The sequence below is a fragment of the Pezoporus occidentalis genome, unplaced genomic scaffold (assembly GCF_034315485.1).
Source record: "Pezoporus occidentalis ecotype Australia unplaced genomic scaffold, CSIRO_AGI_Poc_V1 ctg53, whole genome shotgun sequence".
In the NCBI taxonomy this organism is placed as follows: domain Eukaryota; kingdom Metazoa; phylum Chordata; class Aves; order Psittaciformes; family Psittacidae; genus Pezoporus; species Pezoporus occidentalis.
The window spans coordinates 4,672,563-4,700,464 of record NW_026915866.1 but is presented as its reverse complement, the minus strand read 5'-3'; the positions used below and the strand labels follow the sequence as shown (position 1 = coordinate 4,700,464).

Genomic DNA, 27,902 nt, shown 5'->3' with positions numbered 1-27,902 from the left:
CTCAGTATCTCTTTTTTTATTATTATTATTATCTTCTTTTTAAATTTTTTTTTAAAAGTATTTCTTTCCCTTAAACAGAAGCTGAAAAACACTAGTACCCAATTTGCCGTACTTAGTCCAAAAAGTCACAAAGCTTGCTGTTATCTGAGGGAATGATGCATTTGCTTTGTGTGTGTGTCTGTGCATGTGAGAGGGGGGAGAGAGGGAGTCATGATACCATGTCACAGGGAGTGGTTTGCATATTAATAAACAGCATATATGAGCCTTTTCCACCAGGGCCAGCGCTCAGAGGGACTCCTGTGCACTGAGGAAGGAACCACGTATCACTGCACCAGAGTGAGTTCTGTTTCAGCTTTTCTTACTGCTGCAGCCTGGCTCCTCTGTTTCTCTTTTCTTCTAATCCTACTCTGCCCTCCCTGGGGCTGCTGTTATACCAGCTGCGTGGGGGTTAGTCTCATCCAATTGTGCTACATGTAGAACAAGTACTCAGAGTATTTCATTTTTAGAGTTTTGCTTGGTTTATCCAACACACTAGTGCTACTGACATAAAGAGGGATAACCATGAGCTCTACACAGTGGCTGTAAATGTAACTCAAGTACCCCATCTGTGTACATTCTTTTCTACTTACAAGCATCTTTAAAGCGCCTGCTGTACTTGAGACATCTGTACAATCGCATGCACTGTTAAGATCAGACTTCATAAATTATGAACTGTTTTTCTAGAGGCAAAAAGGTAGATCACTTGCTGATTGTTACAGCAAGACCTGTTTCTCACCAGTGCCTGATGCTATCAGTACTGAGCTGCTTTGATAATCAGCGTACATGTCAGAGAGACACTTTCCAAAAAGACAACCTCATCAACATAGCAGTTGGTGTGGGGAAGCTCCTGGCATTCTGCAGGGAGTTTTCAGTGAAAAACCATTTCAAAGCAATATTCTATTAGATGTAAAGGCTGAGTTACATACATTCACTTACATAAGCAAGCTGAATCTAGGCTAATGTCAGAGGAATTAGATTTATATTAAGCAGCACCAAACAATTCCTCCAGGTCATTTTTATGTGCTCTTCTGTTCATTTTCTAAATTCCTGTCATTTGGTTCACCAATGGATTAACATATTCTTGTCCTAATTCCCACCATTATCCCATAGAGGGAAACCTCTGGAGTCTGCTTCTGCTTGGTCCATTTTTTGCCTTACCAAAACTCATAGGGTTTTTTTGCTGTTGATTTTAGCCTTTTACATGAAAATGGTATGCTGAGTAACTGTTCATGATTTTTTTTACCTCTAAATTCTAACTGCCACCATTTGCTTGTGTGCATAATCCTCCTGCACACATATCTGTTAAAAGCCATCTTTTATTCATTACCCATTTCAAACTATCCAAGCAAACAAGCCACAGCTATAAAGTATTTTCCCTGGACTTCTATGCTTCTTAGAGCTGTCCATAAATGCCAGTTCTTTCATACTCAAAAGCTGCAATAGATGCAGAGGTCTTTTGTAAGTTTACTTTTGTTTATTCCTTTGGTTTTTTTAATCCAAAACAGAACCCACCTCTCCCTAAAGATGCATACATAGTGTGAATAAGTCCGTGCTGCAGATGCACACACACCCAGACACAATCAAATCTATTTGGATAGAAATAAGACTGAAGCTCTCCAAATTTTAAACCAAAAATATACACAAAGCAATTCTTAGACTTCTGGGTTTGTGCACACGCAAGCATGTCAACCAGTCACCTTCAAAGCAGCAGGTTTCTGTGTTACTGAAAAACATACTCTGCTGCTCTAGGGGTTTTAAGGTTTCTAGTTGCTGTCTGGCGTACATCACCTTCTTTTAAGCAGTTAGAAAGCAGAAGTAATTGAAGACAGTGCTCACTTTCAAAATACCTTTGATCAAAATCTCACTAACAAGTAATTACACTGCCTAGGAGCCACTGACGTATTGCTGGTGTTGGCTTAGCAAGTGGCATCCCATGCCACTAAAAGCTTTGCTTATTCACATCAGCATATATGCTGCAAATCTCAGGTGATTTTTTTTACCCTTTTGTCAGGTAGTCCAAGGAGGGGCAGGGAGAGAAGAAAAACCGAAAAAGGATCTGCCAAATCCCACATACATATTTTAAAGTGCCATCATCTTGGGAAACCTCGCTTATCTAGAGCCAATCTGTTAAAACTCCAATAAAATAAGCTATAACAAGGAACAAGGAGGGGGTGGAGGGGTGGAAGCCAAAACCAAACAACCTCCATTTTGCACTTCTTCAAAAGTAACTAAAAACTTTGCTGGAATGACTCAGTAAAGCATGAGCATGAAGCGGGATAGGAGACAAAACAGGGACATTCAGTGATACCAGACAGATACATCTACACTTTGGATTTGGGTAACAGGTGGCAAAGAGAGAAGGAGAACAAAGAAAGGTATTCAGAAAGGATGGTTTGATGTTTGACAACAGGAAAGAACAAATATGGGACACCGGAGACTGGCCTCTGTAACCATATACCTCAGGTAAACAAGCATTTTTTGTGTGTGTGCCAGGGTACTCTGGGGCAGGGTGGGGAGCCCACAGCAATGGGCACTGCCCTGGAGCCAGTCTGCCCAGTGTTTCCATGAGCAAAGGCAAAATGTGCTGTAAACCGGTGCTCAAAAAGTGCTTTCTTCTTAAGTATGGATACATAGGTTATGGCTCTACATACCAAGCAGTCTGTACCCATAGCTCATGGGATCTTGGATGTTTACTACTTATGGCCAAATCTAGGCACTCCCTAGGCTTCTAGCCAGGTTGTGCTCAGGGCTGTAGGTCCACACTTACCAGTGCTAGTACCCTCAAGGCAACTGGCTATGTCTGAAGTGCACTTTAGAGAGGTCCTGGGTCTTCTCAGGCTCATTTTGGCTGTGAAAACAACTTCAAAATACCTGAAAACATATGAGGTCTGTGCCACAGCCCACTGTGCTGCTGCCTCCTGGGCAGGGCAGAGCAGGGGGGCATCAGGAATGTGTGACCAGGAGAGCTGGTGAGGGATGCTGGAGAACTCTGCAAAGTGAACACCATCTTGCCTTGTTCTGGCTACAGGGAACACATGTTGTGCTGAAAAACCTACCTAATTCTTTTTCTTTCATGTCTGTAATTTTGCATATTTGTGACAAGTTGTATAGCAGACTCACAACCTGCAACAGTTCATAGCAAAGTAGTTTAGACTAACAGGAGGAAGGATTTTAGTGTTGGTATTCCCCTTGTGCATACACACATGCACATAGCTGAGATGAGATAGGAAAAGAGCTAATTTTTTTCGCATCCAAGGAAAGGTGCAAGTTGGCAAAACCAGCAGCCGCTTAACACACAGCAACATCACTCGCAGCTGCATTCTTTGCTTTGGAGGACCATTGTGAGGCAGTGCCAGTTTATCTGAAGACTACAGAGGGAGATGCAAGACATGAGTTTTATGGGAATGACTGGTGTCATCAAGAGTTAAGATTATTTAGGCTTTTGGTCTACCACAAAAGACTTCAGGGAGTTATTAAAACACCTGATGAGAAAATAAAAGACTTAAATAGTCTCTCCTGAAATATTATCCTAACTGCTCCTTAGTCTGCATCTTTGAGTTCTCTCCTCTTGCAATTTTATTTACCAGTGTTTCACAGACTGAGGTGTGCAATTTATTCATTTGAAGTTCACTGCAGCTTTTGAGGCTGCACAGAACAACTGTAAAACTTATTTACACAAAACTAAGGCCAAGTAGCTGCAAATCAAAAAACTGAGGATCAGACAGAAAGTAAAGTCATCAAAGATGCTCAAGCCCTAAACGGAAGATCCTGGCATGCGAGGCAGCCCAACAAAGCCCTGCCTGTCACAGCCTCTCTGCCTCCATGTCGCTGCTGATGTGAACACTCTCCCTCACTTATTCAGTTCAAATGACTGGGGTAAACTTCAAATGTCTGAATCCTTGTCGTTTTGACTGCAGCTGCCTGATGGCACTCACATGAAGAGCAGCAGCTATGAAGTCAGCTTGGAGAAACCCAAATGACCCTGGTGTTCTCCTTCCAGCAACAGTCTTGACAGCAACCACCCATTCACTGTCCAGTCACAATGGACTCTCACCTTCAAAAACATCTCTCAGAATAAGTCTATTTCTAATCCTCCTCTTTAACCCAAATGTGTTTTTTTCCCCCTGTCTTCTCTAAGGATTTTTCTATAGCTCTGAGATAATTGCTCTAAGGTCGTCACACCCTCTTTTTTAAACCCACACATTCACAGATCAGGCTTTCAAAAGGCCCTGCTCATTCAGTAGAGCTTACTAATCAGGTCACTTGTCATATCATTAATGCTATGACATTGACATATCATTAATGCTTCTCAGTAATCCACAGCAATTCCTTGAAAACCTCTTCTCATGGTAGGAGGCTGATTTGCACCACAAGTTGCAAATAACTGGGTAAAGACATGCAAAATCCCACTAAAACCCCCCATACACATGCTTTAAGCCGTGCACATATCTAATCTTGAAAGTCATGCTTAGAAGTATCAGGCCACAACCATTACATCTGAGATCTGTTATTTCAAAACTCAACCTTACAGCAAATTTCATAAGCATTTACTTCAGATTATTTGTGTATTAAACAGAAAAGAGAATACAGACTTTTTTCTCTTTTCTCTCCAAGGTCCAGACTGTTATCTGGCATAGAAAAAGAAGGGATCAAATTAAAAGATGTTCTATAACTGGGGCAGAGCAGGAAAAAGAGAACATTGCTTTTCATAAAAAGTTTATCTCAGACTGAGAGCCGACCAGAATTAGATAGAATTACTAAAGCTTTCCAATTTATTCACTGTCAAAACACAGACTGCTTTGGAAATCTTCTGTTGGAAGATTCGAAGTCTTACATTAATACAATCCATCTCCCCTCAAAAGGGGGGCAGAACATTTCTTATTTTCTTCAATAAAAACAGAATTAATATAAACGCTTTTTTTGCAAGAAGAGAAACAGAAACAAAAAAAAAAGATCATTTTTTGTTTTCAAAGGCTGAAAATATCTCTTAAGCCTCTGATATTTTTGACTCCATGTTAAAAGAAGAAGGTTATGCTTGAGAAAGGGAAAATAAGCCTTTCTACTTTCTGCTGTGCAAAAGAGAGCACCATCCTGATTCTTCAATTCTGTTTCTTAATGAGAATCCCAAAGTCACTAGCTACCCTATTCAGAGACTATACCACATAAGATACCTACTGTATCCCTTATTTTTTACCAGGGAAAGGCAAAAGTTATTTGTCTTAGTGTTACTTACATCCAGATAAACTGCTTGGACTAAGCCAGTGACATCACCTGGCAGTCACCAACCTTCCTAACAAGCGAGGAATCAGAAGGGTGCAACAGCAAGCCCATGGCTAGTTCCTGCTGACATGGATGGATTTCTTAACATCAAATTCTTTTCTCTCCAAAAAGGGCCAATATGAGGCTATTTCTGTGTTGAATTTCAGCCCTGGGGTTAGGTCTAAAATATAAACCCAGAGAGTCTTTAGAGAGAATAACTTTTCACCCCAGAGAAAAAAATCTAAGGTATTCCTGCAGTAACCGATTTGATCAGCAGCCGCGAGAGCTGAACCATGCCCTGCAAACAGGGCAAGGCTGCTTTCCCAGCAGCCCTTTTTGGCATTGCTCAAGCAGGAAAAGATGACTAAGCATGCCTTTCCCCAAACCTTTCTGACCGTTATGTTAGGTTAAATAGAAAGGAAGAAATATTGGACATTGACGTTTTCTCTCTTTGCTAGCTTGCTAAAACGGCAAGTTTCACAAAGTTATGGCTGTGGAAGCTTTCCTTCACTTGTCTCCTCCTATTTTAACTTTTAAATCTTATCTTTCTGCTTCCTTCCTCTGAAAACTGAAAATTTAAAAAAATGAAGTCAGGAAGACTCACTTGGACAGGGAAACATCATTGTTTTTTTTTTAACTGAGGAAGGAGAAATCTGCTTTAATACTTGGCTTTTCAATTACAGGGATGAGGAATTCACATATCTGAGAAAAACAATAAACAAGACAGGCAAAATGGACCTTTATATTCCTAATGTTTCTCAGGTTAAATAAGACAAAATAAGTCTCTCTCCTGGTTAAAATTTTCTCTTTGGTACTGTGTAAAGTAACACAACTCTCCCCAATCCCTAAGGATCAGAATCAAAAATCCTGAGCTAATAGCCTAAGGAAAAACTCTCCCATAATGTGTAAAGACTCTTTTGTCTGTATATACAAAGAAAAAACCAAACCCTACAGCATCCAGCTTTTCTTCTTTCCCTTTCTAAAATGAGCTTCCTAATGGACTGTAACACTCCCAGGCCCTGTGACATCTAGGACACCACAGAAATAAACGAGTAAATACATGAATTGCCTGATCTTGCAGCTCCCTCTCCACCGAAGCAGGATACCCAACTCAGGCTGTTGGGTATGCATCTATTTGCAGAAACACCTTGTATAGAAACAGTAACTGCTTTAAAAGCAGCACTAAGAACAAAAAGAAAAGAAATGTTCACTAAGAGTTTCAGCTTTGGCTAGATTATTGCTTAGAGAGGGCATGAACTCTGTTTCACACTTCATAAAGCAGGATGCCTCTTGGCAGTAAGAGACCTTTAGGCTTATGTGAGTGGAAGATGATCTGTTATTATACATTCCGTTTTCATGATTTTATAAAACAATAGTATAACATCAGCTCCAGCAACCCAAACACTCCAAACTGGCATGACAGCTGAATCTTGTAATAAAATCCACAGAGGTATCTATTGACCAGATCATCACTCATTAGTCCTTGGAGGGACTTCTTCACCTTTCTCATCAGAAAAGGCCCTACAGCAAGCACTGGATTTCCACCGGTAGATCCAAGGTCCAGCACATTCTCCTGGCTGCCGACCACAGGCCCCAAGTTCACGAATGCAGCCCAAAGTTGTATTAGCACACAGAAAGAAAATGGAGCTCCCTCAAGGTCCACATTTTGGTCTGGTTGCAATTCAAGTGAGGATTATGACACTAGGCGGCCGAGACATCCAGCTCCCCTTTTTTGGCAGGCTCATGACCAGGGCAACGCTGTGTCAGGTGCTAGCTGCAGTGCTTTCCATAAGTGACTCCTAAACTAATGAAGAACCCTCACATTCTATATTAAAAAAGTACACACACAGTGCTATGCATCATCTCTTCCAGGCAGACGGCTTGAGTTCCAGGTTTTTAGAGACACACAGATGAAGCCTAACCCAACCCTACTGGCCTTGCTTGCTAGAGAAAACAGCTGGGCTTTTTCAAATCTTCTATCAATGATGAAACCTTAAGGCAAGGAAACCCTTAATTTCCCACAGTGCAAAGTACTATTAAAGGGGACTTTGAATCACAGGGTCCTTTGTCAGACTTTGGGTGGATATGAACAAATAGCTCAAATTAGCTGGTTTCTCCTCCTCTGCTCCCAGCTCAAGGAAAAGCTCTCTGCTGCCTGTCCCCTCAAATATTAATAACCTTATCCAAGAAAATTAAAGAAAGTCCTGCCTTTTGCTTTCTTCTTCTTTTGTTTTCTGAATTCAGGTACTGAGTATCTGCATCCAGGTTTCAGTGTCTGTTAATAGCCTGAGTAATATTTCCATGTATTACTTTGAGGGCTGGATTTTCCAAAACAGAAATAAACCCTGTTCTTCTACAAAGTCCAGCTTTCATGGGGCAAAGACTTGGGATGGGAATGCAGAATTGCACGCTGTCTGGCAGAAGCAGTGTGCTCCAGTTGCACTGGGCACACACTATAAACTCCCCTTGAGGAAGCAAAATGCAGGCAGCGCACTTGTGATTTACCCTTTAAAACAGAGCAGGGACACATAGGCTGTCATCCAGTGAAAGCTAAAGTATTGCACAGCTTGCAGGCACCAGGACTGTTTGCTTTTATATTGCCCTGGTACATTCATAGTTTCCAGTCTGCCAACGCTTTTTCTCTTCTGCATCAGTGCTATCTGAAGTTCAGCATTTTAGTTCTCAGAGAATGATAATGGTTCCTTCCTGGGCTCCGTTTTTTCACCCTAATCTTGCTTAAAGTTTTCTAATTGATTTGAAATTGATGAAAGTATCCCAAATGCAGCAGGTTATATAGTATCTCCATAAAGACATGAACAGAAATTATTTGAAATCTGTTCTAAGAGGTCTGAGACACTTGTAACTTCAACCCGAATTTTGACTCATGAGTAACACAGAGGGTGCCACCTTTTACACATATTTGACCTTCTCTTTTCCTGTTTGATTTTGTCACCAAGTGGCTCCAAAAGTTGAATGAAATCACAAGCTACAATAATCTTCTGTTTAAAGGTATGTTAAAGCCAGTTAAGCTGGCTTTAAGAAAGCTGCAGAGGAAAGCTAGAAAATCAGCTAAGCAGGTCAACGACTTTAAAGTATTAAATCTAATTTAATAGCAAATTTAGATTAGTTGAGTACATTGCTTTGAAAGTAGTCATAAAAGTATGTCATAAAATTGGGGCTATGTCATAAAATTGGGGCTGAGGTTTCCACAGGTCTCCCCCCCCAAAAAAAAAAAAAATCTCTAAAGCACAAACTGAAAGTCTCAGAACAGATTTTTTTTTTTTTTTCCCCTTGACATTTTTCAATTATTGAATGATTTTGGATGTTTTTTTAAATGGGTTTAATTTGTTCCTTATGATCCATTCATTTACAAAACACACTGGGAAACAAAGTAAAGGGGCATAAGGAGAAAAAAACACCAACTGAATTTGTATGTTTGGCCAAAAGCTATTCCCAACACAACCATTTCTTTCATTTAGAAAAGTATCTGTAATTGTTTAGGAAGCGCTACTCCTGACATTTCACAATAAATACAAATAAAAAATAAAACCTACAAACATTTACAAAAACATGCTTACAATAAAGCTATAGAGACCTTTCAAATGTCAAGTATTTCTGGTAAACTCCTTGTAGGACTTTTTGTTCACAGACAAAAAAAAAAAAATCCATAAGCTTAAATGTGCATCAGCACTGCAAATATTTGATTACTCTTTATGGCGTATTCATTAGAAATTTGTTTAGCTTTGCTTTAAAAGTTTCAAACAATAGTTCCCACTGCTTCCTTGACAGACCAAAATATTCCACCGTCTACTACAACAGCCAGAAAGACCGCCTGATCTTCAGCCAAAATTCCCTTTTCTTTACATCATCTCACTACTCCTGATTATACATGTCTTCATATACAAAGTTCTCCCACAGTAAGAACTTGTCTTTCAAAATACTCATCACCAGAAATGTTACGCTTCAGTCACCTCCAGCTCCCTGTGTATGTAGCTGTCCACTGCCTTCCTCATGCCTCTACCTTGAGACCTTTTATTTTTGTGCTTCTAAATGCCTTTCAGCTGTCAACAACTTTCTGCTAATGAACTTCCATGGCTGTTTGTCAAAGAAGGAAAGCACACACTGTGGGTTCTGCATGTTAAAGGTCACATCCTCTCCAAATGCAAATTGAATCAGTAGTATTTGCTTGCCTCTAAAAACAAAAGTAAGAACCAAGTGGGTTTTTTTTCTCCCCTTTGACTCCCAAACATTAAGTCATGCCTAACTTGAACCTCAGATAACACATGCTCTTTTAAAAATGCCATTCCTTGCTCTCAAATGACCACACAGTCAGAACTAGGGATGAATGGTGGGGGAAAAAAAATCTACAAACTCATCCTCTCTTCTAACATTAACTTTGTAGACATATAATTCAAACTCATCCTGCATAAATAAATGATAAAGTATAATAATACATAGTTTTATCATGCAAGTACAATAAAGCATAAGTAGTAATAAATCTGGGCGCCGAATTTGAAAATAGAATAACAAAGTTTTGCCACTTAGCTAAAACTTGCTCGAAAAATTTGGAATTGCAAAATTTCTCTCTTTAGAGACAGGAAGATTACACTTGTAATCTGCAAACTATGTTTACCAAGCAACACACAAACTGGTGGCTAATATATCTAGAAAACAAATCACATCCTAATGTAAGTAATTTTGCCTGTGGCTTCCCTTTTTTATACAGTGCAAAGGAATGCACTTGCTTGACTTTAAAGAAAAGAAAAAGGAAAAATAATAATTGTAGTGATGTCCTTGTTTTGAAGCATTTGTAGATATCTCCATCGATAATTCTGCTTCTCTGCTGGGCCATCAACTGGAAAAATCTCCATTTACTAATCTCCTCTGACCCTGCCGTGTGTGGTAGGGGAACAGGTAACTTTCATTCTGAATTAAGCAGTCTCCAGTGCGTTCATCTGCTGTAGATACTTCTTTTTTGCCTTTGCTACTCCGAGGATGGAAAATAGATGTTTTTGACTTTAGGGGAGAAAGTGGCAAAGGCAGTTTGCTCTCCTCAGCAAGAGTTAAGTGCAAACTTTTTCAGTTTCTGAACAAAAAGCCTCTAAAGTGAAAGCTGATGATACATCTGCCCTCAAGCATATGTTTTCAAACGCAAGATGACTAAATAGGGGGTTGTTTCTATTGCAAGGTTACATAGTAGCACTTACTCATTGAAAAAGTTTCCTTTCTTTCCTGGAGCTGATGATCTGTGTTGCGTGCTTTGTTACTAACACTCTGAATCTGATGGATATAAAACGATGGTAAACGACATGCAAGGTCTACTTTAAGGCCAAAATGAGACAGGGTTTTGCTTTCAGTGAGGAGGTGGATGGTTGTTTTAGTTTCCTTTAGACAGTACATTTACATCTCATCTGAGCTCATAGATCTCTCTAGTTAAGGTGCTGTGTGTGCAGAGTTTAAAAGTCTACTTTGGTTTAAAGAAGACATAGCTGTTTATCTTTCCTGCATCATTGTTGTTGTACAGTCAAACTCATGAACATTTTCTTTTGTTGCCTGTTACACCAAGAGCCAAATAGTGCTTTCCTGTTAAATGATTCCTAACTAGAACTATAGGGGAAAAAAATAATATGAAAACCCAGCAAAGTCATTTCAGGTTTTCTTTTGGCTTCTATACAAGAAACTGAGAATTTGATGACCATTTCTCCAAAGCAACCATGTTGACTGGTTTTCACATCAATTTTTTCTTCTAAAATAACTTGGTTTGATTGCCTATCCAACTAGGGTAATAGTTAATGAGAAAAATCACAGCAGTTTGGCAATTCCTATGATCTGGTCTTGGATGAAGGTCTCTATAGCCTCAACAGAGGCTGAGCAAGGCAGGTTTGAGCAAAATTAATAGTCAAGACAACAGCTATTTTCTGTTACAATATGTGATTTTAGATTTGGACTCTACAACTTTATAAAAATGGCCCAAATTTGGAGTCACAAGAAAAATAAAAGAAAGCTGAAAGTTCTTAATTATGTCCAAAAGCTTCAAACCATCTTTGGAGATACCCAAGGAGGAACTGCAGGTTTAACTGCCACTGTCCACGTCCGAATATTGTGGTTGACAAATGCAGAACAAAAAGGCGTGACTAATGCAACGATTGCAAAGTACAACACATGATGTCTTACTGTAATATGTCCTTTGCATTGTACAAGCATGTGTCTCAAAAACAAGCATACGGTGCCGTTTTGCAAATAGGAGTTGAGTTACTCATTTCTAAAACAACACGGTGCCTTCCCTTTCAGGGATCCAGCATGCCTCAGTACAAGCTGACATACTTCAATCTGCGAGGACGAGCAGAAATCAGCCGCTACCTGTTTGCTTATTCAGGCAAGAAGTATGAAGACCACAGGATAGAAGCAGCAGACTGGCCCAAAATCAAACCAAGTAAGTAGCATGACATCTTATGCCCAAAGCACAAATGCTGTCAAAAAGCATAGCAAATGAAGAGGTATTTATATGTTTCACAAGCAGAAATACATGTAATTCCTTTCTTTAATTAATTATATGGGCATTTTATTGTCTACACAGCCAAATGTCATTTCTGATGTTGTCACACAAGTCCAAATCCAAATCTTTAGACAATCTAAAGTGACTTACCTGCTGTCAACCAGCTGGGCTTTTACTGCTTATCAATTCAGTTCAACTTTTGTCTGTCTAAAGCTAACCAGATGCATACTAATCTTCTCAGCTACTTAGGAGGATTTGGTCTGAAATATCACACTGCAGCCTGCACCTTGGTTTTAGAAAACCACATTGGAAATAAGTGTCAAGAAAGACACCTCTTTGCAACCAGAAAGGTCTTCAGAGAGAGAAAGTGGTGATAGAAAACAAAGAAAGAAATCAATACAGCAAAGAGAAAACAAAAGGGTCAAAAGAGGTGCTGGAAAACAATCGTTCCTAAGAACAAGCCCTACCAGACCTTCTGAGAGTACTTTTGCATGCTGCTATACCCCATCCATATCATGGTTTTTAGTCAAAGTAACCTCTCTCCAGCTATTAAAGCTATTTGTTATTTCTGTTCATTAAATGAGTCTCAGTTCAAATGAAGCAGATCTAGTTTGGAGACTGAGAATATGAAATCAGAGCTATCTGTGTCTTAATTTCATGGATTTTACCTGTATTTTACTAGCAGGCTATGACTTTTCGCATCCAGAATGAAGAACCTTTAGTTTGAAGAAAAGACACAACTAATGCACGAGGTGATTCCTGTTAATCAAGCATTGTGTCTTGATAGGTTTTCACTTTGTCTAATAAGCCCAGCCAGCGGGCTACCAAATTCTTGTAGGGTGCAGTTAAATTTGGTCTTTTCCCATAATGTTCACACTGACCTGAATGACAAATACTCGAGCACCACTGCTCTCCAGGTGGCAGCTGAAGCCACCCATGGTGTCAAATCTGGAAAAACACTGACTAACAATCCACAGAGAGGAGTGTAAATGAAGCAGTGGAAACAGAGGATTATTTTTCAGTTAGGATGACTGACTTCAGAAAACTCTTTTCTGTAAGAGCTTAAGCCTGTTGACCATGTGGTATAGCTTATTTCTCTCCCTACAATTCTCAGGGAAGCAGGGTAGAACCTAAAAGTGAGATCAAGAATTCACTTGTGAAAGTGAGCTGACAGCTCTGCATAGACATTATTCATACTTGACTACACACGTATTCACACATATACATACACCCATTTATGTTCTGAACCAAGGTTCAGATAATATTAGCAAAATATAATTCTATGTAGAGTTTTGCATACTGATTTTGAAGTAAGACAAATTAAAAAGGCAAAGCATACATAGTCACTTAAAGGCTACAGAGGCATTAATATCCTAGGACAAGATGTTCTAACATCAGATCTGTCACAAAAAGAGAAGGTATTGCATCTCTCTTTGAATAATGATGATGTCCTTAACATCCGAGCCAGTGCAAAAATCCTTCCTATGTGCTCACATCATAAACCTCCCAGTAAAGCTTTATAAGTACAGCACTTTTCACTACAGTGTATGGCTATGAAAACACTGGGATCAGAGGCACCCTAGAAATACTGAGACACAGAGTTTGTAGCTGTATCTGCTGCACTAATGGGTGTTGGATAAGTCATTTAACCCTTGGGTGTCTTTGTTTCTCTTTCTGTGAACACTTTGTCAGCAGGTTTACCAAGGGTTAAGTGAGATTTTTCATTTTCTCTGCATAATGGCCTTTCGCAAGAGCCTCTACTATGACTGATCCCTAGATGAAATGCCAAAGCAGATAAGGAGTTTAGTAAAATGTGGGAGCTGCTGCCCTCAGGTTTGTGAAATCATCTGTGCAAAATTTATGTTGGCCTAGAAGTTGTTTGAATTTCAGGCTTCTGTAGACACCCAGGCAGTCAGTGGATGGGAACTGAAATGTGTCCTAATAACTGCCTGGGAAAACATACACCTACAAAGAAATGGTTGAATGCATGCCTGAAAGTGCTATTACATCTCATACCAGGATGCTAAACTTCTGCTTCTGGAAGGCTCCCTGAATCCTAGCTCAAGCACCAATGTAATGGTAGCATTTGCCACCAGTGGCATCCGCACTGTAGACAGTGTGCAAGTTAAGAGGTTCCTCAACCAAAACAAGAGTAAAGATATCTTGTTTGCATGATTAACAATGTAATGCTGCTAAGGAAATCGCCTGGAGATCAACTAACTGACAACTGTCTCCTCCTTTGTGAAGCAATCATTAGTCATGGTACCTCCAGACAAAGTAATCTCCCACAGGAAAATCATTCAGCAAAACTCTGAATAAAAGGCAGCAATAGGGCTTCCCAGTAAACAGCCTTACAGTGTACAAGACAACCAAGAGACACTGCCCTAGTCTGCCATAAGCTACCTAAACACTGACTTGGCAGGCTATGACTAGACACAAGAAATGGTTACCTCCTAGCTAGGGGCTAGGCTGTATAGGGTTTGTGTCTTAATACCACAACAATATTGCATGCAGCAGAGATGAACCATGCCCTGTAAAGGAAACAAACCACTTGCATTCCCTACTATCCTGAATTGTCAAAATGTGCTTCAGGGGCTGAAAAGGAAAAAAAAACAGTCCTCAGGAAAGCAGATAGCAGGATCCTTGCCAAACAAAAACCTCAATTACTGTTGTGTTCAACAGTAAATATGAAATGAGGCGATCCATCCAAGCCATTGCATATACCAGAAGCATAGTTCACTCTGCTGAGAGATCTTCTATACTACTATCATTCACATTATGCATTCAGATCTTTCTTACGAAGCTCAAGCTTTTTTTCCCCATTTTTGCCTGGACTGGGTTTACTTCAAAAAGAAAAGGAGTAGCAGATTCCAGCCAGTGTTATTTTGGTGGGAGCAAAAGGGTGTTTAGCAATGATAACGGGAATTACAGCTGTATTTGATGTAATGGCAGCTAATGTAGTAACAGTTTGGTACACCACTTATTTTGCAACCCTCAAAAATAATTAAAAATTAATTAAACTAATTACATAATTATATATTGAAGTGAGAGTAAGAAATATCTGACAAATTGCTATGCACACATGCATACACCATGTTTGCATTTACCTACTTGCCTATGAAAGATCTAAACCCAGTTCTGACTTTAGAGCCTGCAAGTACAATGTCCCTCTTTTTAATAACTTCAAGTATGATGAAGTAAGATAAAATAAAAATTACTTAAGGCAGAAGTTTGGACAAGGAGAGCATTTCATGGTTTTTGAGATATTAAGGGAACAAACCAGAGAATTCAAATTTGCCTAAGTATACAAGGTCTCTGCACAGAGGGTAAGTTTGCTTCATCGATTTTCACAAAACTAAAGTAAGGCTTTGCAACAAGTATCACCTCCCAGCCAAATCATCATACCATATAAACCAGAAAATAAATGTATAACATAACATCAATAAATAAAGCAGAAATAAGACTTGCAGCTGCTGGAAGTTTAATTTTGACCTAGACAGAAGAGTGCGATGTGTTTTGCTGTTTGTTTTGGCTTTTTTCTTGTATTTGTTTCTCACGATCCAATTAAATATGAATGAAAAGGAAAAGCAGTTACTGTTAATTTTCAAGGCAAAGGAGAACTTGTTTAGGCAGAGATATCATAGTAAGAAAAGCATGGCTGTGACATTTCTTTTCCCTCATCTTTGACCAAAACTGCTGCCTTACTATTGCACCCATCTAAGCTTCCTGACTGCAAAGCCATTAATTATTCAGGTTTTGAGGAGCAATTAAATGCTTAAACACAGACTGCTTAGCATAAAGGTTGTGGATGGTTTCAGTAGAGGCAGGAGGAAGCATGGGGAAGAATGGGTCAGCTTGAGGGAAACAGGGGAACCTAAACTCACTTCTGGAAGCAAAGCTGAGTCAGAGTAAGCGTGGAGAAGAAAGAACAGAGATGGGAAGAAGAATAATAATGCAGTTGAATGGAAAAGCAAGAAAGAGCTAAAGGAAGGAGAAAACTAAAATTGTATCTGCATAGGGGCTCCTCACTGGCTAGGGGAGGACAGCAGTGAAAAACATAGTACAGCACCAAGTGCTAGTTTCTCCAAACCAACAGCCCACCAGCCTAGCTGCCAGGCTAGGACAAAACTGTGCGCAACTGTGTTGTGTTTCCCCTCCATGTCCTTGACGGATAAACTGGCCCACATGAGCACCATCCACTGAGTCATGCCCAGGAGGATGAGCAAGGAGCTCATGGCCAAAGGGAAGGCCTGAACAACACTAGTGAGAACCTATAGGCATGCCAGGATGGGAACAGTTATCACAGCCCTTAGGGACTTAATGGGATGGAGACAATTTACACAGGTGTCCTTGCATTTAACACACATTGGGCCTCATCTCCCCTGTTCAGCAGACTATATAGAATCACAGTTTTATTCACAAAAGCCAACCAAAACGAAAGTAGCATAAAAAGGAAGTCATCCAAATCCTGAACACCTCACAGGTCCTTCAGTGGGTCCTTCCTAAAATGAGAAGAGAAACTGCATATTGGTCTGATGACTTACGCTCACCCTCTGCATCAATGTTTTCTTCATGGACAGTGTAAAGCCTGTGCAGATTTCATGCCAGCATTCAACGTTAAAACCGTTGGATAACCAAGACAACAGGAAAAGTAAGAGTTTGCTCATGAAGTTCAACTTGAAGTTGCTAACTAGCTTTTTTTGGATAACTAACTTTAGTTACCCAAACCTCATTCTTGTTAAAAACCCTGTTCCTCTTTTCAGTGAGTTTTCAATTTAAATCTGGAAATCAACACAAGCCTTCATAGCACCTTCTACTTCAGAGGAGCAGCAAAGCAAGCAGAAACTGAAAGGGAAAGGTCATATATTTCGTGCATGCCTGAGAAATGACGCTGTTTGTACGATGACAGCAACAGATTTTTTCTAGTTTTCCTTCTCAAAATATATTTGCTCACATGGGAGTCAGAAACTCTGCAAGACAACACTGTTTTGAAAACCATGGAAATGACATCCATATGGATACACAAGGGTATAAACTGACGTAAGCACAAAGCAGCCCTCTAACCGACCAAGATTAAAGAAACACTAGCCAAGTGACATGCACGTCCTTCCAGTCTGCACTACTCTGGCTTAACTGTTCATTCATGACTGCTTTCTGATACATGTTGTTTCATGACTTGCCCCCAGAACCTCATTCTCCCCAGTTGAGATCCCTCTCACACTCCAGTTTCGTGCAGCACCTCTTTCACTTGCTTGCCTAAAGCAGGAGCCTGGCAGGAAAGAACCTGTATGCTTTGCTCATCTGGAGTCACACAAACCGTCTCTTTCATCAAAACCATGTAAAAATTAGCAGTTTTGGTACAATGCTTATACACATGGCACATTTGGCCATGCCCAGAGGATTTTTGAACATATGCTGTCAGTGAGCAGAGCTGGGGTGAAAAGCACCACAGGAGACTCAAAGCAAGCCACAGAAGCCTATATCAATGAGTTTAAGGGTAACACGGCTCAAATTTATGTACAGAGATATGGCTTTCTGTTGTGCACAAGGAGCCCTTGTGTAGATGGCTGTGGCTACAGGCAAGATGTCTACAGGTCACATCGAGGGCATTTGTTAAACCCTGACCTTGCCTCCAGCAATCAAACTGCACCCATCCATCCTGAAGGCTCTTCACATCCTGCCTTAGGATGAACTGTGTGATATAAATCCACCCCCCTCTTCTCCACTTGGCAAAGGAAGTATCAAGTTTTCACAGGGAATCAATTAATCTTCTGGTTTTGCTATGAATTTATCAATATAGGAAGTTGTTCTTCTGAGTTAGAAGAGCAAAGAGATACTTCACTGCAGGTTACTAAAAACTTCGGTCTTGATACATGAAGGTTGGGTAATAAAGCTTCAAAGGCAAAGAGATTCCTTCCCTTCCCTAACTTTTCCAGACTGAAAATGCAACTTTATAAGCCATTATACCTTTTTGCCTAAGAGAGAAGAGATGTACTATAAATATTTTCTGTTCCTTGACTGTTCTTTGCTATTTTCTTCAGCTATAAAGCAGCCTGGGTATCTGCTGTGCTTTCTGGTGTGCAAGAACAGTGCACCCTGAACCCAAGAAAAAACAATGTTTTTTACAATGATCTGCGCAGCACAAGTGCGCATAAGCACTGGCTTATGTTGAAATCACAATTTTTCCCCCTTTTCTTTATAAGAAAAAAATCAAATGGCATTCTGAACACACAAGAAAGGAAGAAACATCTCCCATTTACCCAAGCTTCATTATAAATCAAAGCATAACGCCTTTTGGAAACGTAAGTCTCATGGGACAATGTGCAATAAAGTACACTCTCATTTATTAATTTTAGACTTCCATTATGAATCATGCAAGTGTATGAGTATTTGTAATGCACACAAAACAAAGCTGTATTTGTATTTTTAACTGTAAACTCTGTTTTACAGGAAAGAGTAACAAGATCTTAACGAAAATAGCTCAGCACTGAGGAAGAAGCATTTTGTAGGCACTACTCAAGTTTTCAAGGAATGAATAGCAATTCTCTTTAATTCGGTCAACTACTAGGAAAAAAAAAAAGTGAATCCAGAAATGGTCAGATTCCTGAGAAACAGAATATGAGAGATTACAACCACCCTGCAACCCAGCTGCCTTTCACACCTTAATCCATATTCTTCAACTGTCAAAAAGATGCCTCCCTCCTTTTGCTCTAAAGATTTCTTAAGCAGTAATGTATCTACACAAACAAACCATCTTTCATTTTTCTTGTTGCAACTGATAAAGTGAAACATCAGACAGAGTTGTGGCTTTTAGACTTATATATAAACACAGCAGAAATGTTCTATTCAGTTTCTAGATGAAGCAACCATAGTTTCCCAACCTGAGCATCAATCGTCATTTAGACAGTTATTGCCACAGAGGATGGCTTAGTCACTGGCTTAGTTGACCTAGCCAAAGCTACATCAGCCTGTGGCACTCCTACGGAGGCCTCTGAAAAGGCTGGTTAACTCTGTCAGGGGTGGCTGCTATTGCTCCTGAGCTGGATGTGCTTTTGTTGTTACCTCCTGCCAGACATTGGTGTACAGCCCTGTGTAGTCTGGGGATCTGAAGGTGTCTGTAGGCTGCCATGCTGGCACCTCCAGCAGTCACGCACGCTCTCATCCCCTCTACTCACACTTGCTTGAAAGATGTGGTGGTATCCTGCATAAGCAAATGTTCCATCACAGCTTTGCGGCTTTGGGGGCAGTGATGCTTAGGGCATTCTGCACCATTAATCCACAGCACAGAACCAAGGCTCATCTCATTTTCACAACCAGAAAGCTTTTCAGTTTAGCCTTCAGCAATGCATCATTTTCTCTCTGGATTCTCAGTGAAGCAATACATGGACTTGCCAGGGCCTTGCTGCTCACTAGATAATAAACATATGAAGTCTTCTGTGCAATATGTCTATTATTGTTTCAATAACAAGTAGCAGTACACATTTTCTCCCTGGGGTACAGCAGCTAATGCTCTTCGAGTCTCTTGCTTCTTCTAGTCATCAGTATCAAAATTTAATCTTCACAGTGTGCTGAACTGAAGAGGGATAAAAGGTATCATGAGTAGTGTGTTCAGATGCAAGGGGAAAAAAATTGCACAAAAGAGTCCTGGATTTCTTATGCAGCTGCCAAATTCATTTTGCAGATACAGATTTGGCATCTAAGATCTTGTAACTGATGTGATTCACACACTGCATGCTAAACGACAGAGCCACGTGGCAGTGTTCATCATTGATGAAGTCAGCTTGCTAAACACAATACAGATACATGAGGCTTCATTATTTATTACTTTTCATTAAGAACTAAAACCCACTCGGGGAATAGAAGTGTCATTCCATCTGTCCCGTAAAGACAGTTTTCCTGGAAAGTTCTTTGCGCATTTCCAATGGTCAACATGTTCATTTTTCTGCTACTGTCCTTTTACAGTCTTAGGATGAACATACATAAAGTGTAATCCAGATGAAAATCAGGTACAAAGCATTAGGCTGTGACCAGCACTCGCAGTCACATGCTTGGAATGTATGAAGTAACTTTCCTTGAAATGCAGAGATTTAAAGTTCCTCTGGTGAACAGCACCAGGTTCCCATGAGCGGATTTCACTGCCTTAAACACTACAGTTTTTCCCAGCTTAAGCTTTGCTCAGATGTTCCATCCCCATTTGATACCACACCAGCAGCTTCTCCAAAGCGTAGCAAAAACAGCAGTCCAAGTTTTCATGTACATTATGTTACTAAATCAATAACTGAAATGTATGACTGATTTCTTATCTCAAACTCTGTCCATGATCTTACAGATATCCACGACAGCTGCTTAGTTTGTCTTCCCCTAATCTTGAAGTCTGGAGGCTTCTTCTCTGTGAGGCTTCTCCCCCGTGACTTCTCCATTCAAGCCAAGTCAATTAAATTTGAGTATCTTAACATTTGTGGTTCAATATGAAGGATATATTTGTCTCTTGGTGATGACTGTCAAGTGAAATATCTTGTCACAATGTAAGTTCTGAAGTACAGATACTTCTCTGAATCACTGCTGCTGAATTTAAAACAAGTGTAAATGAAAAAGCACCTCCATAGTCTTTACCCAGTCTTTTACTTCATACCCCATCTGGACCATGCAAATCTTCAGTAGTACTTTGCTTAACCTTAGCAGTCACTCTCCTGGGGAGGAAAAAGCAGGGAAGTGAAGGAAAAACCAAGATTCTACTGAAAAGTTTCCCTGCATAAAGAATTTAGGATATGTAGGAGCACATTCAGCCTTTACAGCACAAGCCTAGGAAATAGGAAATGCAGTACTTGGTTTTTACTCTATAGTTGCCTTCTCGCAGTGTGATCTGGTTATATCCTCAACCTTAGTTCTTTTCATTTTAGTGCATGCATTTCCATACAGAAATACTGTTAAGTGCTGTAACAGTGCTTAAGTGGTAAAAGTGCAGCTATTACAGATTCCCACCATTAAAGGCTGTGATTTAACTTTTGGTTGTTTTTTGCTTTCTCTTCAAAGGCATTCCATTCGGCAAAATCCCTATTCTGGAAGTAGACGGAGTTACCATTCACCAGAGCCTGGCAATAGCAAGATACCTTGCCAGAGAATCAGGTAACACATTTGACTATTTTCTTGCTCTGTTTTGCACTCACCTTTAAAGCTCAGGGAAAATACACTCACAGCAAAAATAGAAACAAACCAACAGCTTGGCAAGCCCAATGAAGTAGAAGTCAACACCAACGTTGCAATAATGGTACTAGGGCTTTTCCCAGGCACGAACAGCTAATAGTTATCAGATTCTTGTTGCATCTTTAGTTTGTCAGCACCAAATGCTGACCACAGAAAAGCAACATATCATATAGGATGCTTTCAGAGGTGCCACACAAAGAGTGATGGTTTTAAAAAGCATTGTGTGGTGTCATGTCCATGTTCAACAGCCTTCCTTACCATAAGTTGGTGCTAATTTTGTTCACTGGGTTGGGACTGCTGTTGCAATCCTGATGAGATCTCGGGCTACATCCCCTTGCAGTTCCAAGGTCAGAAAGAAAAAGTAGAGCAAGGCGCCTTGCTAGACAGGGTTTGGAGTCACTCAAAGGTCATGCAGAAAGTAAAAAAACAGACAAAACCAGGTTCAAAGTAACAACCCATATTGTGAACTGCTATGCTGTTCAGAGCCAAACTCAGGTGGCTCAGCTCCGTATCTGCACTGTGTGTAAAGTGCCTACAGAAGAACTCAGAAATTCCCCCTTAGGTCTGATTGACTTTCCTCTCTGCATATAATACCTGGGGTGTGGGCTTACTTCTCCAGACAATGAGCTTTATTCATGTGCCATGAACAACACAAACTGTGGCTTCCCTGAGGCTCTTGGGGCAGTTTCCCCTGGAGTTAAACTCTGAGCTGCCAGGCTATACCAGAGAGAGCAGGAGAAGGAGATTTTGGAAGCATTAGAGATGATCACAGTCAGCGGACAGAGCAGTCTGAAGCAGATTTAGGCAGCAATTCTGAGCTGGCAGAGAGATTAGATCAGATGGTGACATCATTTGTATCTTTAAATACTTACATGTTAGGGAAGTACTCGACTGGGTAGATAAAGTGATATAAGACTTAGTAATGCAAGTAATCAAAGAGAGTAGTCAGGGCTTGCTTTAGGTCAGCAAGCTGTCATTCAAAACCATCTGCAAAACTGGTCTGGCTGAAGGCAGATGTGTTCATGGTGTGCTGAATGTCAGCAAACTGCTGACTGGGGCTGGGAAACGAGTACTCTCCTGCTTTTTCATACTCTGAGCAAAGAGACATAACCCACCTATCAAAATATCCCACATTTTGCAACTAAGGAAACAAGCAGAAGTGCACAGGGTTATTCTTCAGTGCACAACATGTCCTGCTGGTTTCCTCCAACCCTGATACAATCTACTACTTGCAAGAGAAGAGAATGATGAGCATCCACATGGTAATGGAAACAGATGAGAAAGCCTGCCTTCCACTCACACTGCCTCCCTCCCCACCTCCTGACGGGATGCTGATCTGGACCTGTGCTCTTTCTACAGTCTGGATTTCTGACTTGGGCATTACTATTATCTTGCAACAGCCACAAAAGCCAGGGTTCTGGAGCACATTCAGACCACTGTAGTCTCCTGACAGTGTTGGTCACACTGTCAGCTACGGCAAGACAAAGAGCATGCATGGAAAGGGAAAGGAGTCTATTCAGCTTCATAGTCAGACTTGCTAGTCCTGCCATTAAGTCTGCATATATGTCACCAATCCTTTAAAATTAAGAAATAGCATTTTTCAGTGCTCATCACCAACAGCTTTTTACTGAAGGCTCATGGAATTTGATGCCCAAAACGGGAAGCACACCTCTCACCTTCAAAAGCATATTGTTTCAATATGGGAGATGACTTGGAAGAGGACGGGTACATGGTTTATGGGAAACACAGAGCTTCCAAGCGAGTCTAAAAGAAGAGAAGAGAAGAGAAGAGAAGAGAAGAGAAGAGAAGAGAAGAGAAGAGAAGAGAAGAGAAGAGAAGAGAAGAGAAGAGAAGAGAAGAGAAGAGAAAAGATGACTTGAACGTGCACAGAGGTGAAAGCATGAACACAGGTCTGTGAAATGATAGTGAGGGTAAAAAGTAGCGTCATTAAGAGGATTGCAGGCAAGCCACAGGACAACAGGGGAGGAAACCAGATTTGTAAACAAGACAAAGTTAGGCTAAGGTGTCTGATTACCATGAAGTGATCAAAAGCAAGCAGGGTGCAGCAAGAAGATTCTAAATGGGGCTGAATGAGCAGGAGAGAGGGAAAGAGAAGCAGACTTTCACAGAAGCAGGAGATTGTATTGACCAAGAGGGAAAGACCGTGAGATGGAGAAGGACATTGAAAGCTGGGATAGGGAAAGATTAACAGAAAGGAGTTAGTGCTGAGCCGCACTGAATGTGCTGGGATAGTGGAAGGCAGAGAGAAGGATGAAGAAGCAGAAGTCAGGCTGGGGGTTCAAGTGATGAAAAGAACAACCCACTACCTTGGATGGCTGTGTGAAGTTGGAGGGGGGAAAAAGGCAAGGGTAGATGAGATTGAACCTGGAAGCAAGGAGTCAAATGCATGTTGTTAGCATCAAATGCCCCCTAGAGAGCATGTATGTATATGGAAATGTTCACAAAAACCAGAGTTTACTTTTGAGGTATCAGAAATTCCTGTCGATGCTACCTCTAAGGTCCCTTCATATGCTTGCTTCCCACAGGTCTGGCAGGTCAGACACCTGTGGAACAGGCGCTTGCTGATGCCATTGTGGACACCATTGATGATTTCATGACACTGTTCCCTTGGGCAGAGAAAAACCAAGACGTGAGAGTAAGACAATCACTAGTTTAAATAAAAATACCACATGGGGCACGACTCCATACCTGAGAATCTCCTCTGGAGACACTGTGTGTCAGCCCCTGGGTCCATCACCTCATCTCAGCAAAGCTGAGCTGGATAATCCAGCCAAGGCCTTCTGCTCCCTCCCACCTTCTCCTTCAGATTTTTTTCCACCTTTGGTGGAAATAAGGCCATCAAGGGCACCATATGTGCATACATTAAACTGCACTTCAAAGGGGAAAGACCAGACACCACCCCAGCCAACACCATGCAATACCTGTATCATGTTGCAAGCAGACTAAGATTGAATATTTCTCTTTCTGCTAACTCAACAAGATTAACAGCTCCAGCCCATTTTCTTTCTGTGCTTCTGCACCTTGATTTCTTATGGAATTTAATAAGCATCAGTCTTCAATAACATCAGCTGCCAGGGACAAATGCTTTTCAATTACTAGTAATGGGTGCTGCTAAAGAGGGGAGGTACCACGTCCCTCACTGTCACTGCAGCCTTGCTCTTCAGACCCTCGTGGCCCCTCACTGGTCCTTATGCAGTGCTTCTGCATATACTGAAACCAGGCTAACACACTGCCACAGCTGCTTCAACACACAGTTACGGGCAAGTCCTACAGCATTTGGGATTGTTTTTTGACATCAGTCCAGTTTCTCTCACCACAGCCCCAAGTGCAAGCATGCAGATCAGCTGCTGGGGGAAGAGGGTGATGGGTGAGTTAACTCCTGTCTTACAATGGCTCTGACCTGAGCAGATGACTTTTCGCTTTTAGGAAAGCGTAACAACAGGTCCCACCATTTACTATGGGTGCAGCCACCTTCCATTTGTTCGAAGTTAAGGGTAGATTTAGGTTAGATATTAGGGAAAAATTCTTCGCTATGAGGGTGGGTGAGGCCCTGGCACAGGTTGCCCAGAGAAGCTGTGGCTGCCCCATCCCTGGCAGTGTTCAAGGCCAGGTTGGACAGGGCTTTGAGCAACCTGGTCCAGTGGAAAGTGCCCCTGCCCGTGGCAGGGGGTTGGAACTGGATGAGGTTTAAGGTCTCTTCCAAACCAAACCATTCTGTGATTTCAGAAACCACAAAATGTTGCCCAAAACCAATAATAAATAATGAAACAATATGAAGGGCTCTGAAATCTTGCAGGTGAAAATCTGAGAGTATTTTGAGGGTTTAGTGTTCAAAAATATGAATTGCTTAATTTCCTAGCGATTTCCTGAAGTTTCCTAATATGGGGAGGGGAGGCTGACTCATGATTTTTGATCATTTAGGAACAACCACACTATTGCTAACATGCTAGTGTAGAAGCAGCACTACTGCTACTCCTTTACAGGGAAACTCCCGTCGTAAACTTGCGTGTGCCCCAGCTCATGGTGAAGCACTTCTCCTAAATAATGACGCAGATCGTGTCACCATTGGCTAATTTAGAAGAGGAGAGAGTTCTCAGGAAGCCCTTATATATACCTGTACGCACGTATGCATGCAAGTGTTTCGGGGCCGAGGAAGACCAAGAAGCTTACTTGGTGGGAATCGATTTGGCTGTTAGCTGTTCTCCCCCTCTCCTCCCGGATCCACTGCTACCACCTTGTGGTAGAAGTCCCGTCTCATGGCCTCATAAAGACATACACACACGAGTCAGAAAATTTGTCCAGGACAAGTGTTTACAGGAACACACATCCCTCAGAGAAAGATGAAAGGATGCGTTATGCTACCCGGCCAGCAGAAAAGAGAAAACCAAGCAAGGTAAAGGGAGCAGAGGTGGATGCTGCCTGTGGAAGCTCCCTTTGTGCCAGGAACAGTTTCCCTTCACCTACACCAATCATTAAAAAGTATAGCTGGCACTGCAGTAGCTTTGCCTTGCCTTACTGGAGAGCTCCAGGGTTGAGACAAGAGGTCCTGCCACTCCAGAAGGTGGATCCTGGTCCTGTCCCCACCAGTGTCACTAGTTGACTGCATACTTCTGTAGTTGGGAGAGGTCATTATTGTCATGATGTCACCCGAGGTGACGCTTCACACTAGACCATGTCACCCAAGGCTCTGTCCAACCTGACCTTGAACACCACCAGGGATGGAGCATTTACTAGAAGTACTAGCATTAAAATTACTAGTAGAATTTACTAGAATTAACCAGTTTCCCTCTCTAAAAGAAACAGCTAACCCTTTAAAAGCAGCCTTAAAATTCCTGCTGTGGGGAACAGGTAGCAGAGAAACACCACTATACACAACCTCATCCTTCATCCATTAACACAGAAGTAATAAGGCCCATACGCTTCAGTGGAGACTTCAGCCTTTAAAAACATATTTTAACCACCTCAAATCTCATTGCTCTGAAGACAAAAAAAAAAGCAGAATAACCTGCTAACAGCAAAGTCCAGAGATAAACCCAGCAAAAGCTCAAAACCCACGTTATACATCTCCCATGAGAATGGCTGATAACTGACCAGCATCTGACAGCACACAAAGACTGAGCTTAAGGGATTCTGGAAATCTGAGACCCTGTGCACTAGAAAGCATAGCATCCAAGAGTCCCCAAAAAGACCATGAGACATTGAGAGTCTGTTTTATAGATGGATTCTTCCCAAATATATGGCAGGGCTCCCATCTTGGTGCAGCTGGATGGCTGTTAGCACAGGTAAATGAACAGCATCATCCCACACCTTGTGTATTAGCATCCAGGAGCTCTCAGCTGTGCAATAACAGAGCAATTGGGGCTTAAGTCATGGCTCACTGAGCCACAAATGCTGTGTTTTGGGCATCTAAACCACTTCATGGGCAATTTATTAGTTTTCCTAAGTTCTACAGAGCCCCATTGCATGTATCCCAGTGTAGCCTCTGTATTTCTTTACTTACCTTAAATAATTGCAGTTTGCTGTATTAATCCTGACTTGGATGTTAACACATTCCTTCTTCCAAAGAGAACTGGCCATCTTCTGAAGTTTGGGTCAGACCAAATGATTTCATTGCTCCCTTTTTCAGATGTTGGCTTCCTTTTTCACAAGTAAGAAACCCCCAAAATTCACTTTTTTGAACTGCTGTCCTTCTGCATTGTTGTGCATCTTTGTGTTTTGTTTATCCCCCAGAAACAAGCATTTGATGATATCCTCACAAACAAAGCACCCGAGTTACTGAAAGACTTGGATACTTTCTTAGGGGATAACACTTGGCTAGTAGGGAAGTCTGTAAGTACAGTTTTCATTTCTCTATTCCAATCAGGTTGCCAGAAAAATAAATGCATTGACTATTGCTGAATCTCTGGGTTTCATTCCAGCCCATGAAACAATTCCCCTCACTCTTGTAACTCTTTGTTATTACCAGTACACCATTGGTCACTGAATTGCAAAGTGAAAACTGTTTTCTGTACTATTAGAGAAGTGAGGCAAACCAGGACTAGGTTCTGCATTTTCTAAAGCAGTTTAGAAGTATGTTGACAAAAAACATTATAAATGCCTTTGTACTAGTCAATACAGATGGGAGTTTAGAAATGTGAAAATGTAATCTGCTTTTTTACCCAAAACTGCTCAAACTGGAAACTAATCAAAATACTTCTCTGCAGCACAGTTTCAGCAGGGAAGATTAATATTATAATGCAAGTAATATTCATAACAAGGGCTTTATTTAACCAATTTTTACTTAAATCAAGCCTTGCACTGCAACCTAATTACACATTCTATAATTATAGGCTTAAAAAAAACCTTAAATCAGATCAATCCATGTTTCATTTCTGCAATTTGCTGATACTACCAGCAGCAGTTACATCTTTTGAGATTAGCAACTAAAATTTACTGCTTTCTCTCCCGTTTCCACCAGGTAACATGGGCAGATTTCTACTGGGATGTGTGCAGTACGACACTTCTGTCCTGCAAACCTGACCTGGCAGACAACTACCCCAGGCTGCTGGCTCTTAGGGACAGAGTGCAAGCACTTCCAGCCATTGCAGCCTGGATCCAGAAAAGACCCAAGACCATAATGTAGATCAGCTTTTTAGACTGGAAAATACAAATGCATGTTTAGTTTTCAACATGACAAACATCCTAAGTTATTGATTTGAGAATCATTTAAATTAATTTCAGATGGGTAGGCTATGCCAAATCAAAATCTACTACTTGTATCCATTTGTAAGAGACTAAAAAGCTGATTTAGTAGAGTAAAGCCTGAGGAAGAGGTATGGTTTCAACCACATTCCCCCCACAAATAAAGTATTTCATCAACCAGATTTATGTCCTGTGGGATCTC

The 27,902-nt window shown here is 41.0% G+C and overlaps 2 protein-coding genes across 4 annotated transcripts in view; one reads left to right on the top strand and one right to left on the bottom strand.

The window, feature by feature from the left end:
• The window catches only part of LOC134173528 (melanopsin-like), a 67,922-nt gene extending 62,333 nt beyond the window's left edge, over positions 1 to 5,589 (bottom strand). For all 3 annotated transcript variants that reach the window (XM_062637624.1, XM_062637627.1, XM_062637625.1), the window contains exon 1: positions 5,273 to 5,589. The gene's annotated coding sequence lies outside the window, so the exon portion shown is untranslated. The remainder of the gene's footprint in view (positions 1 to 5,272) is intronic.
• HPGDS (hematopoietic prostaglandin D synthase) lies at positions 184 to 27,882 on the top strand. Its single transcript, XM_062637628.1, has 6 exons — positions 184 to 336; positions 11,590 to 11,731; positions 20,828 to 20,920; positions 23,545 to 23,654; positions 26,750 to 26,848; positions 27,477 to 27,882. The coding sequence occupies exons 1-6, from the start codon at positions 259 to 261 to the stop codon at positions 27,639 to 27,641; spliced, it is 687 nt and encodes a 228-aa protein (XP_062493612.1). The 5' UTR covers positions 184 to 258; the 3' UTR covers positions 27,642 to 27,882.
• Positions 27,883 to 27,902: the final 20 nt, after the last annotated feature.